Source organism: Daucus carota, chromosome 8, assembly GCF_001625215.2.
Source record: "Daucus carota subsp. sativus chromosome 8, DH1 v3.0, whole genome shotgun sequence".
NCBI lineage: Eukaryota > Viridiplantae > Streptophyta > Magnoliopsida > Apiales > Apiaceae > Daucus > Daucus carota.
In genome coordinates, this window is record NC_030388.2 from 13,752,288 (window position 1) to 13,765,997 (window position 13,710).

Genomic DNA, 13,710 nt, shown 5'->3' on the forward strand with positions numbered 1-13,710 from the left:
CAAAATCCATTATTTTATTAAGTTTGGAAAAATCACTAGAATATCACTAGATTTTAACAAATTTTAAATAAATCTATTTAATATCATTAAAATTTTAAATATAATTTAAAATTCTAATAAACATCACTGATTGTTGTAGTATAATTTAAAATTCTAATCGAATACCCCAATATTTTGATACATTTTTTAACTTCGGCTGAATACAACTAAATTTCAGAAAAATACACTCTCTTATCATATTAAAATGAATATATTTATATGAGACAAAAGTGAAATGATAAAAAATTCATACTCACTCTGTATCAGCATATTGTTTACGTTATTTTTTGACATGCATTTTGAGACTTTTATGAAATATAGTTTCGTAACATTTTTTTTAAATATTTTTTTCCTAAATTAAAGTTTGATGTTTAAACTAATTCTATTAATAAATAAATGGATTTAGAATATATTATGAAATTATATTTTATAAGAGTCTCAAAATACGTGCAAAAAATTGAGACGGACATAATAATAATAAATTAATTAATAATACAACAATTTTTAAAACTAACTCATGCGAAATAAGTTAACGGGGAATGTGAATTCAAGGGATGTACAGTAAAATACCTAAATCATTTGACAGTAAACGGTGCATTGTTGTTTTTGATTCTTGTTCTTGAGTAGCTCAGTCTCCAAAACCCTAAACAGGGAAGAAGAGAAAAAACATGGTTGGGTCGCTACTAGTGCAGAGATTAAATGCCAGAAGAAGCTTAGCATCATTACTCTTTTCCAGAACATTCGCCTCTAAAAAACCCAAATCATCCCCCGTTACGAAGAATGCAACCAAATCCAAGAAAGGCGATCCCAAATCGAAGAACAAACACGAAGAATTTGGCTTGGCAGCAGATGATACCTCTTCTTCTGCAACGGATAATCTCGTAATTGACGATTCTTCTAGGCTCCAGCAGCTTGCTTTAGATGACAAGGACAAGTCTCTTGATGTTGGACTTGACGGCCGGCCTCTTTTCACTTCTGCTACCTCCATTTCTCAGCTTAACCATAAACATGCTTCTTCTTACATTAATTTCAGGTTACTGCTCTCTCTCTCTCTCTCTCTCTCTCTCTCCCCCCGTCTCTCTCTCTCTCTCTCTCTCCCCCCCGTCTCTCTCTCTCTCTCTCTCCCGCTCCCTCTCTCTCTCTCTCTCTCTCTCCCTCCCTCCCTCTCTCTCTCTCTCTCCCTCTCCCTCTCCCTCTCCCTCCCTCTCTCTCTCTCTCCCTCTCTCTCCCAGTTATGTGCGGTTCTTACTTTTTTTGTTTGTCTAGTATGAAAGAACTTGATGCGGTTTTACCAGAGGGTTTGCCGGATGGAATGTTGAAGGAGTTTGAGGATTCTAAGAGGAATGCGCTGCTTGTTCGACAGAGCTTTCTGGATCTTCGTGATAATTATAGGCGTATTGTTGACCCCCCTTTGCAATCGGCTGCTGCTGTCAAAGGTGCAATTCTGAATTTCTCCAGTTTTATACATGGTGGATGACTAGGAGGCTCTATTGTAGTCTATATCCTGATTTTTATCTTTTTAAACTCGGATTTGCCATATGCTAAGATTGTACCTCCTTCATTTTGTATTGTCTATTTATCACATTAATTTGCTTCATCTTACTTGCCGGATAACCCTTGCCCCTTCTCCGAATAAGAAATCGCTATTTATGTGATATATTTTGTTCTTGCTTGATTTTACTCACACATTGTTAAAGGAAGATTTACGACTTGTAGATGTCGTGTAGAGATATGTTGTGGATGAATAATTAAACTGAATTAGTGATGGGGGATCAAGAGAGAAAACGAGTAATTAGTTTAAATAAAAGGAATCAAGAAAATTAATATTTTTTCATATAGAAACAGTATATCATTCCATCATCAATATGGTGCACAATTATACTCTTACACGTGCTAAATTAAAATTTTCAGCCAACAGATCAACTTACAAAGCATGTGGGTAGTAATATTAAAACCATGCGGTTCATACTTTTGGCATTCCTTCTGTTTTCCTGTTTCTTGGGTTTTGTACGTTAAAACTAGAACTACTTATATCTATCTGATTATATTACATGATCAGGTATGCTTATGGGATTTTAAGTTTGCCAGCTTGGTTGGCTTGTATGTTTGATGTTTGTAATCATGGTGTTCAAATTTTCAGGTCCCAAAGCGCAAAAGCAAATTGTACTGGATGGGCCTGTAAGCTGTGGCAAAAGTATAGCATTGGCCATGCTTGTGCACTGGGCACGTAGTGAAGGTTGGTTGGTTTTTTATGTCCCAAAAGGTCGAGAATGGACCCATGGAGGATTTTTCTATCGGAACCAGCAAACCGGTCTATGGGATACACCAGTCCAGGCTGCTAGCATTTTGCAGGCAAAAGCAAACTCATATTGTTATAGTGTGGCACTTTCCTCTCATGTTTAAGCATAGCATTTGCATGTCATGTTTACATGCTGTGATCCAACGCCCCTTTCTGTCAACTTAACTATTACTTGCATTTTGTCATTTAATTTTTTGATTTTGTTGGATAATGATATAACATATTAACTCGCTCTTCTTTTGGAAATTTTTGAAAGATTTTGGTATTTTGACATCATACAGCTAAGGTCTTTTCTTTTTGATTATTTGTTAAGTGTTTCGCTTTCTAGTGCTTTGTCCAGAACTGGGGTCCTGCCTGATGATTTGTATAGATCCATGAAAGTATTAGTTTTGTATTACATGATCAGGGCAATTCCCTTTTTGTTAACTCTTTACAGGAGTGCCCAATGTTCATCAATTATTTATATTGTATATGAAATTATTGTTCTGCTTTTGTAACTTGTGGATTTTCATAGGAAAGCATTTATGATTTTCTGCACTTTATTAAAGTCCCTAACGCCTAATTTGTTGGAAGCTCTTACTTCAGCTAAAACCTTGGTTTTTTTTTTTTGGATTACGCGTGCCTTCTTTTTTGTTGCTGCTATGTTAATTGTACTTCTGATTGTTCCTAGCTTGTACCTTTTTACCCAGGAAAAATACATGATTTACTTGTTCGTACATCTTGTTTTGTGTATATTTTTTGGTGTGCTATTAAATGGTTCTTACATTATCTCTGATCTGTTCTTCAGGATTTTATGAAGTACAACGAATCACGCCTACTTCAGTTGCCGTGTCAAGTGTTTGATCCTATTCCATTGGGAGAGGGCGTTGGTGTTGGACAGATGAAAGATGTTGATACAATGGCAATGCCTGAAGGTTCAACACTATATGACCTGGTTCAAGCAGGACTAAATTACACGCATGCTTCTGTAGGAGTGTTGGTCCAACTGAGAAAAGAGCTGTCATTAGTAAAGGACATTCCTGTTCTTATCGCAATTGATCAAGTGAGATGATTTTGTTTGAAATAATTTTTCAGTACCTTTTACTCTATTTAATAGTTTGCTAATTCTTTCCTAATTGTTGTGCTACAGTACAATAATTGGTTTACGTTCAGTGAATATGAGGAACCGGTAACTGTTCGTTCCACTCGGCCAATTCATGCTAAAGAACTTGCCACGGTTAGTCGAGATTTCACATTTGCTATTGAATTATATAGGTAATTGAAATATTGCATTAAAATTTGTATCACTTTATGTGTATTCTCTTCTGTGTAGCATACTTGGAATGGCCATTAAGCTACACTGATCCCAATTTTCTTATGTTATCTAACCGTACTTTGTTTTCCATTTTGCACCTTATGCTTGCAGCCTAATAATAAGTATTACACCAAACTTTGAAGGCATAAATGTATACACCATAAGGATTCCACTTGTATGATACTTCACAGATGAACTATTCTTTGTAAATACATCGTGTTCATTAGAACCAGTCTTACCAGAATGCCACTCTTAGACATGGCAACATGCATTAAATTTAGTTGTGATTGTTTAAATTCAGCCCAAGGCCAAAGTGTTTGTAAGGTTTTGATTTTCTCGTTCTATAAACTGTTGGTTCATTCTCCAAGTACTTCATCGAACTGGGATCACTTGATCACTTGGGGTGATTGATGTCAGAATTTGAATCTGGGATCTTAAATTGCATACTATCTAAATTGATTTTTATTAAGTGCTTTCTCATCTTACGGTGTTATTTATGTCAATTGCAGGTTAATGCATTCAGGTCTATGATAAATGATGACATGATGATCGGTGCTTTCTCTCATTCTACAGCTGTAGGAAAACTGCGCCAAGAGTTACCTGATGTTCCCACTGGCGCTCGCATTAATTTCCCTCGTTATACCCTGGAAGAAGCTGGCACTGTTTGCCACTACTACCTCAGGTGTGCATCTGCTCAGTCGTCTCCTTTATTTTAGTGGTTCTACATTTCTATTAATAATCTACTTAGTCTCCAACCGTTTTAGTGGTTTGTGTTGCTATGCACAGTATAATGCAGTATTCATGAATAAGTACCCAATATAGCTTGTTTATATTTGTGGCCAATTCTTTTCTTGAAAGTTACGAAGTGAAAATTTTAAATTGCTTTGACTTGGTATGTAGAAATGTACCATCTAGCTGTATCAACACCCTTTAAATACTTTTCTTTCTTTATTCAGGACTACGTATGTACTATAACTGTTATACCAAACGGTATGCAGCATAACATTACATATCAATGAGTTTCACGTAAAATTAATAGTTCTAAATTTAATAATTCTAGTGGGGCACCCTCACTGGGCCTAGAGTGAACACTCTGGGAAATGCAACTGAAGGGACTTGTATTTAAATTTTATTTTAATGTTTAACTGTGTGTAGTACCAATAATGATATATTATTTGTTTATACTTGGGGCCTAGACAAGCATAATAAATTAGGTATTAGTTCTGCTTTTGATTATTTATTGGCTTAGAATCTAAGTTTTAATATCTCACTTGTATGAGTCTATGATGCAGAACTTGTAAGACAATGAATATATGAACGAAAAACTATAATAACAATAACATGGGTGATTCAACCATGGGAGAATCACTACCCCAAGGGTTTCCCAAAAAATGGAGAAATTAAGATGGATTGCAAACCAAATAAAAGACCTAATTAAATACATAAAATATTCCAATAATCAAGTTTAATTTGATGTGTGAGGAATACATGGCTTATATAGAGAATGCCCTAATAAAATAGAGAATAATGGGCATGAGGGTCCCCTCAGGAAGCTTACCTGAGGTTAGGCAATATTTTAGTATAAAATTTAAGGGTAAATCCGTAAATACAAAGCTCACCCCCTGTATTTACAAAAATATCCTTACTTTTATAGTGGCTTTTCTTATAACCTCAGGTCATACCCTGAGGTCACCCTCAGGCCCAGCATACTCAATAAATAATGTAATGGGCTAATGCCTGTTTCTTTATATAAATGAACTACTAATTTAATAATCAACTTGTCCCATATAAAATACATAAGATACACTTTTATCTCTACGCTAATTGTGTTTATATAACATTTACGAACCCTCATCAGTCCATTAAGTTTTTATTTTTTGGGTTGGAAGTCCTTGCAAGTCATGCAGACCCACTTATCTAGGAGACTGACACTTCAATATCATGGGCTATTGCTATCACTCGATAAGGATTAATAAACTTTGCTTGAGCATTGAGTTTTGTGTAATTTATTCACCAAATTTTGTTTTTTGAATAGTATTTCCTCTTCACTTTCTACAATTAGTTACTGCTGCTACATAGTCTACTATTCTAGAAAAATCAATTTACAGTCATGCCAACCATGTCAATTTATTGCATATTTGATATCTTAACACGGAGAAGTCTATAATCCGGATGAATGATCATTTTTCTATCGAGTCCTCTTGCTTCCAGAGGTCAGGTTATAAATCTTAAAATGAAGCCATTTCTCTCTTTCATACTCATATATCTCTCCAGTTCTACGACTCTATGAGTGATTGTGAAATTACCTCCATCGTAAAGTACTTTAAGTTGAATGATGAAAATGTTTGTAAAATTATTAGATCCAAAAGCTGTTATGTATTCGCCGCATTTTCATGATTTTTGTACTCAATATTTTCACTGTCAAGTGGGGTGTTTTCGCCTGCATTTTCTTAGTAAGAAAGATTGTATATGGCTCTGAAGTAAGTCCAGAAAAAAAAATAAGTAATTGGAATGAAGATGGCATGTCTGTGCAGCCATGTATTCTCATTTTGTAGACATGGCCACATGGGAGTTCTAACTATATTACAAGTGTGCGTACGCGTGTGTTGTGGTTGTCTCAGCAGGTCTCGTGCATATAGCTGTTATTTTACGGCCAACAGAAAGATTGGTCTTATTTTTTGTCATTAGTTTCCTTTCTTTGCTTGTATTAGTGGGTTTTTGCTGATTAGATTTTTAGTAGTGGTGATAATTAACTTTCTGCTGTATAGATTATACTACTGATTGAATTTGAAATCCTTGTAAAAATGCTGAATTGATAAATAAAACACGGGTTTTATGCATTTTTTTTGACAAGTAAAACTTGGATTTTATTACTTTAGCATAGAAGACTGATGTGTTAACATAGCCTAAGCTTTTATTTTTTTTAGGCAAAGGCTAATACGTCGTGAAGCGTTCTCGGAAGATGGGTGGAAGAAATTGTACTATCTGTCATATGGTAATGGAGCAGAGCTAAGATGGTTAGTACCCTTCATGCGGTGACCTTGTTATGACTGTATTGTTCGTTACACCTTGGAAGTTGAACATAATGTGGTGTTGATGGCTGTGATTGCCTTTTGCATTTTGATTGGCTACGGTGAGGTTCGAAGCAATTGATTAAGTTTTAATTGGGAAATAGAATTTGTGCTTGTTTTATGAAGAAACATATATCTTGATTGCCTCGTACCAGTGATGAAGTTATATCATGGCTTTTGTCATGCATCAGATACCAAGCTTTTAGGAGCCCTCTCTTCAAGAAATGCCTTTTGTTAAATTTTGGGAATTAAAAATTTCTTTAACATATCTCTGAAGTAGTCTAACAAGATTCAAGGAAGTTTTTTGCAATTTAGTCTGTTGTTGACTTGGTAATTAATAATTTTATATATTGTCGCTTCCACTACATTCTTTGACTGTTGAGGTCATTGATGTTGTAATAATTTAGCAATGAATAACATTGTAGTTATAACATTGTAGTTTGTCTTTGATTATATTTTAAGAGAGTTAATTTGCCTAAGCTTCATTCTTAGGAAGGGGAAGAAGTGGAAGAACAAAGTGTGTGTTTGATTACATATAGGTATTTGCTTCCTATGGGAAGTTATACTGCCTTGGTATATTAAGTTCCCAGGGATTAGAGAAAATTGTTTAGTTGAATATATAGTAAGTTAAAATAAGGGAAGTGCAAGTAATTAAGAGGTGGGTATTCATATTTCTATGAAAGTTACACTTCCTTCTTGTTTTAGGAATTCCTTCAAAATTGGGAACCTACAGGTTTTTAAGATTTTCAATATCCATGTTTCCCACATTCATCCTGGGATTTTCAACTTCGTGGGTGTCAACAAAATGCCCTCAAAAAGTTGAAGAGACAGATCATCTAGATAAAGGAAAATTAGGAAATTCATGAACTGATTTTGACAGAAGCTCTTGAATTCAAAACCTGCACTTGTTTTCCAATTTTCTACAAAACTAAAACATTTGCGATATCATTTGTATTGTCATCACAACAGTGTCTTATTTTGTTACCCAGTAAAGTTAAGAAAATAGGAGATCTGTATAAAGAGATTCGAAGGGGTCTCCTCTGGTATAACCCACTGTGGCGCCCTGAAGAGATTTCATTGTCCAGAAACAACAATATTTTCGACTTTCATCAAATGACGGTGTTAAGCAAACTAATTTTACGAGTTAGAAATTAAGAGCCCGTTTGACCGAGTTTATTAAAAATATAATAATAATAATAAAAGTGATTGGTGGATAACTTATGTCTTATGGGTAAATCTTATTCAAAATTTTTTTAAAAAAATAAAGTAACATAAAAAGTATCTCAAATTAATTTATGATTTTAAATCAGTTTTCAGTTTAATTTCTGTTTTTAAATCGACTTCTGACTTATTATTTCACAAACTAAATTTTAGATCATCTCCGAGATTACTAAAAAAGCCTCGGAACGACCAAATTCTCTGGAGGCATGGGCTAAGGTATTATATTCATATTGTATCACACACTATTTTATGTATCATACACTAAGCCGAGGGTCTTCTTCTCTACTTTAAGGGTAGGCGCAGGACCTGCTCTAAACGGGAACATGGCATTGGCTTTCAAACAACGACAGCCAGCAGGCTTTTTAAGACAAATCTGAACAGAAAGCTGTTGAAATTATAAATAATGATGGATCCTCCGTAGTCCGTCCCGTCCATATATTTAGGTTAAGAAAATATGTAAAATAAGAGTGTAAAATAAGAGTAAAGAATATAAAAAATAAGTATAATGATGTGACTGTTTAATATATGATATATAATATAAAATTTTACTATATTAGTAAGTTTTAAATATAAATAATCAGATGGAGAAAATGAGTACCCGTTAACCTGTTATGAATTTAGATTACATTTAGGTATTATCTTTCCGTCACCCAGGGACGAAGACAGCAAACATATGTAAGGGGGGCCAAAAAAAATTTCTTCGATACACTAAAATTTTTCATCAGCACTGTAAAATATTTATTATAAAATAAATACAAAAATACTAGTAAAAAAATATAGTAGAGCTTTGCGTTCTTTTAAATCAGGAAATCAAATTTATAATTGTGTCAACAGAAATATTTAGTTATTTCTCTTTAAATATATTTAAGTATAAAATGGTCAGAAAACTCATCATAATAACTCTAAGTTATACATTAATCTTTAATTAGCAGGTAACACACGGTAAATGAAATTGTATTTCGACAATATCTCAAAAACTAAATATTATGTTTATTGTACTTACTCGTTTTCAAAAAAAATGTTTATTATACTTACAAAAAAAATATTATGCTTATTTAGAAGATGACAAGTTATAATTTAAATAAGTAAAAATATTACCTGGATGATGAAATTTAAATTGAAGATGAGTAGATCAATATTAATATAAAATAATAAATTGATAATGCACGAGGACTAACTATTCTAAGAAAATGAAGAAGTGAAGTGAGGTATAAGTTTCTTGATAAGACCTCCACCAAAGATTCTTATTTCAAAAAAAGAACCATATTGACATTTATATTTATCACATATCACATTTTGCGATTTTTTTTAAATAGTATAAGTGTATATATATCCCTATTTTTGTTTATCTTTATTTTTAAATTTGGTATAATACAATAAATTAGAAAAATCTAAGAATTAAAACTTTATTTTACAATGTTAAATATTTCTTAGAAGCGAACAAATATTTTTTGAGGGGGGCCAAATTTTTATATTTATATAAATATATGGATAAAATATAATTTTTTTCAAAATTATATAATAAAAATTACAATACTATGGAAACCCTGGGGGGCCATGGCCCCTATGTAGCTTCGTCCCTGCCGTTACCAACATCTATGTATAGATACCAATGTAAGCATCATAAACAATGTACAAGAAATATATAATTCTCTTTGAGTGTTGTTGTGAAGGATGTGGCCTCCCTTCCAAGAAACCTATTCCTACGATCTTGCATACAACACCCAACACTTTAACATATGACTTCACCTCTCATCACTATAACTACCCTGTCGAATTCATTCCAATAAAAATTCCTATAACTATGTCGTGGACTTGATTCTAGTAATACTTCATATATGTAGCATCTTCTGAACCATTCTAGTAATACTTCATATATGTAGCATCTTCTGAACAGGGTTCATGATTAACAAAACCTGACATTGTCTTGAATGTCAACCCCGTAAGTGCAGCCCAAAGCTCCTAGAATACCTCCTCCAGTGACCGATAACCTGCCTTCCTCATCCCCTATTTATGACAATCACCGGTGTCCAGCTCCTAGCTGCCACCAGTCCCCTGACTTTTTCACTCACCATCTACTAATAGTTCTGAACCTCTTTATTAAATAGGTGGATTCTAAAACTAGATTTCTTGCATCAGAAACCACCATCGCGTTTAGTGGAAATATGACATAGTACTTGTGAGATCCACATGCGAATTAAGATTTCAAGACATAGCAGCATTACAAATTCGGGCTAAAATGAACATTTCGATTTGACTGAACAAACATCAGAGTGTACATATGCAAAAAGCAACTGATATAAGATATGACCGGAATAGTCAGTAGCAACAGAAAAGTACTAAAGAACATTTCTGGGGTAACCAACAGACAAGTTATGATGTGAGTGCATTCCATTTGCCAAGGAAACTGTAATTCAGTAGCAATTTGTTCTTACGTTAGACAGTCCCTTGAAGATATGCTGAGAGAAACAAAACTAGTGCACATAGAGAGAGGGCTAACAAAGGGCCTGCTGGCACTATCTTCCGAGTAGCTGCCAAGCGTATACCTTGAAATTATAAAAAAAAATTATTACACATGCATTAATAAGAACATATAGGATCAAAAAATATACTTGATAGCTGCAGCCAGGCGGGAATGCAAGCCTTGCAGCAAAGGAAATCGTTAAAACATCAGTATATGTAACAAATGGTTTACCAAAAACACTGGCAAAAAGAAGAGCAGATCCAAAAGCAAGGGCTTCACCCAACTCCTGTGTATCGTGAGCTTGCATTAAGAAGTAAGCCTACATGAAGAAAACATCATATATATAATCAGTAGTAATGTAACAAAATGTTAATGTTCTTACTAGCATACAATGGTGGCTACTTGGAACCAGTGTACAAACTGTTGCAGTAAAATGTTAGATTTGTTGTAAAGAAGATACTTATACTTTAAGAGTTGAAATTCTTAAGTAATTTGGTGGTTTTTAATTTGTATGATAACAATATTTTCATCGTCCACATTCAAAAAGAAAGTGAAACTTTCACTTAGCCATGTCTCCTTCAGTTCAGACTATGCCTATACCATCTGGAGCTTGGGCTGCTGAGCAAAAAACCGAAATAAAACCAAAATTGGTTAAAAATAGTAAAAACCAGACCGAGGTAATTTTCTTAACCGAAACCGAACCGGCGATATGGTTGCGATTGTACTTTTCAACTTTAAAAACAGACATATATGGTTCCGGTTTTATCCCAAAACCGAGCTGCACTGAACCACGCTCTCCCCTAGCTTGGGCCATGATATTTATGGATTTTGCAGAGGGTTGTTCTATATTTTGCCCTCTGGGGAAAGATTTTTTTGTTTTGCTGGTGGACATACGGGCACCGGAAATTTCAATGGACAAAAGCTGCACATCCTTGCACTACACTTCAGACAGCACAATATATATTATACACTGTGTGATCAAGTTACACAAACCTTCTATGCTAAACATCTCAGACAAGGTATCAATTATTGTTAAAAACTTGAAAGGATCTCATCCATGACTGTTATAGGAATTTGGGAACAAGATTTGGAGGTTTTGTGGGGGAAAAAAGAAAAAAAAATTAGTGCAATTGTAACCGATTGACAGATATGGAATGTGTTTTGTGATAGATTCCGAAATAAGCTCCAGAATGTATTAGGGTAGAACATTCTTATCGTCCCTCCTCAAGTTGTATACATACCTTAGGGATCAAATTCACAAACCAAGGGACTACAGTGAAGCTAAACTCTGACTCGGACCATCAAACAAATGGGCACTCTGAGTAGGAGCATCAGTATTCAGTGCTTTAAAATGTAGCAAAGAATTATCAAGCCAAAACCAGGTAGCTAAGTAGCTAAGTTATGTTTAAGAAAGAACTGTAAATTAGATTTAAACTGAGCAGAAACCTAGTCCTTGATACTGGTGGTTATCTCTAACTAATCTGATACAATACATCTCATATTCAAGATGCCTACTCACCAGGATTTGTATAACCAGAAAAGACCCTTGCTTGGACAGCAACGATGATTTATTACAGTCGATGAAATATCAAATATAGAGTTGCTATACTAAATTTACTGAATGGCAAATTGCTAATAAAAAGTGCGCAGAAAGTAGATGATGTGGCAGTGGCACGAGCTTTGCAATTGAAGATGAGATTTTTTACTTGAGCTTTAAATATATTGAAAGCCAGTCAGAAATAACAAATTATGAAATGAAAACATTCCAATTAGAAAAAAAAACAAACTGAACTTACAAACATGTTTAAAACAAATCAATTAGGATTTTAGTAACATTTATCAATATAGATATTTCTACTAACAATACTAGTATTTCAAAGAAATGAGAAAATAAGCTAAATTAATATAATACAAAATGTATATAAATCACAATCTGTAACATCTCGTAGTCCTGTATTATTGATGTATTTCTAATTCTCTATCAACTAAATTATGAACAAAGCTTTTAAACCTTGATTTTACAACAATATATAAAAGTCTGTTCACAAATCACAATAATTTAAGAGCAATTTAAAAACTTAAAAATTTCATTTTACTCTATGTGTTTGTTAATACTTATAGTAAAAAAAGACACACAAAAAGGGAGAGGGATGCAATGGTAGAAGTAGTGTGCAGTTGATCTGCTACTTTTTTCTTTAAGATAAGTCATATCAGACTCCACTATAACATAGGTGATCTTAGAGGGCCTCATGTCGGCTATCGCCTCGTTGTTCTATAGTACCGAACCTGGCTCAGAAACATGAACTAAGCAAGGTGGCAAGGTAGCCTATCAAATAAGAGCTAGTCTACAATGAATCTTTAAAGCCATCTTGAGACAACATAAGCCGAAATGAACATCAAGACATAATAATTGCCTTTCTATGTTATAAACACCATTTGAGCTGAACATAAACTGGAATTAGTAGCCAGACAATTTGTGCGCCCTTTAATACCAACCCGACACTTGATTGCTAGCGATTCACACACAATTGTATCCACTATATTGAAATTCCACTTACATTATCTCTATAAAGAAAGTAAGAAACTACAAATTTTTCTTGAAATTGAAAGAGTTAAATACATTTCATTTCGAAAATCTCGAAAACATAGAGACTAGTACTTACAGTGCCCATGAGAGCAGCCCCAGTAAGTCCACCGAAAAGTGACCCTTTACTCTGAGTTCTTGTATCTGCAAAAATAACACAAGTAAATAAAAAAAAGTAAATTTTATCAACTTAATGACACAAAAGAAACAAGGGAAGAGATTACAAGCAAAAAGACCACCACCCAGAAGCAAAACCCCATAAGCTGCAGATGCAACAGGGGCAATCTCAGAAGTCAACAGAGAGGTACAACGAAAACGCGAAGAATTATGATGATGGGGTTTTGTTATGTAAGAGATGGAAGTTGTTTTTTTGACAGAAATGCCCAATTGAAATGGTCGTCGTGGTGGTGTTTTGGGTTGAGGGGGATGATGAAGAAGTAATGGTTGGTGTTTATAGAGTGTGCACACACTCACACTGGAGGCGGAGCAAACCATCATAGCTCACTCGCTCAGCACTGAGAAAATGGGAATGTTATAGGGTTGTCGCTGGGCAGGGTTGGTCAGTGATGGATCCCTCTTCTCGATTTTGTTGCCCCTCTTAATTTTCAAATTATGTTATCCGAGAACCTATTTTTATCGAGCAAGTACTCACTTCGATGCATTTTATATGTACGTTTTTTCTAGCCGTGCAGAAACATGCTAAACACGGAAATTTATGAATTTTAATTGTTTTGATTG

The 13,710-nt window shown here is 34.2% G+C and overlaps 2 protein-coding genes across 2 annotated transcripts; one reads left to right on the plus strand and one right to left on the minus strand.

The window, feature by feature from the left end:
* The first annotated feature begins 579 nt into the window (after positions 1–579).
* Positions 580–7,182, plus strand: LOC108197031 (uncharacterized). Its single transcript, XM_017364505.2, has 7 exons — positions 580–1,072; positions 1,306–1,475; positions 2,180–2,391; positions 3,126–3,380; positions 3,468–3,554; positions 4,142–4,314; positions 6,560–7,182. Exons 1-7 carry the CDS (start codon positions 708–710, stop codon positions 6,669–6,671), a joined length of 1,374 nt encoding a protein of 457 aa, XP_017219994.1. The 5' UTR covers positions 580–707; the 3' UTR covers positions 6,672–7,182.
* A 2,977-nt stretch (positions 7,183–10,159) lies between these two features.
* On the minus strand, positions 10,160–13,601 carry LOC108197535 (protein FATTY ACID EXPORT 4, chloroplastic). The gene is made up of 4 exons (XM_017365180.2): positions 13,197–13,601; positions 13,052–13,116; positions 10,620–10,707; positions 10,160–10,470 (listed from the first exon to the last, which is right to left on the minus strand). The coding sequence occupies exons 1-4, from the start codon at positions 13,468–13,470 to the stop codon at positions 10,361–10,363; spliced, it is 537 nt and encodes a 178-aa protein (XP_017220669.1). The 5' UTR covers positions 13,471–13,601; the 3' UTR covers positions 10,160–10,360.
* Between the last annotated feature and the right edge of the window lie 109 nt (positions 13,602–13,710).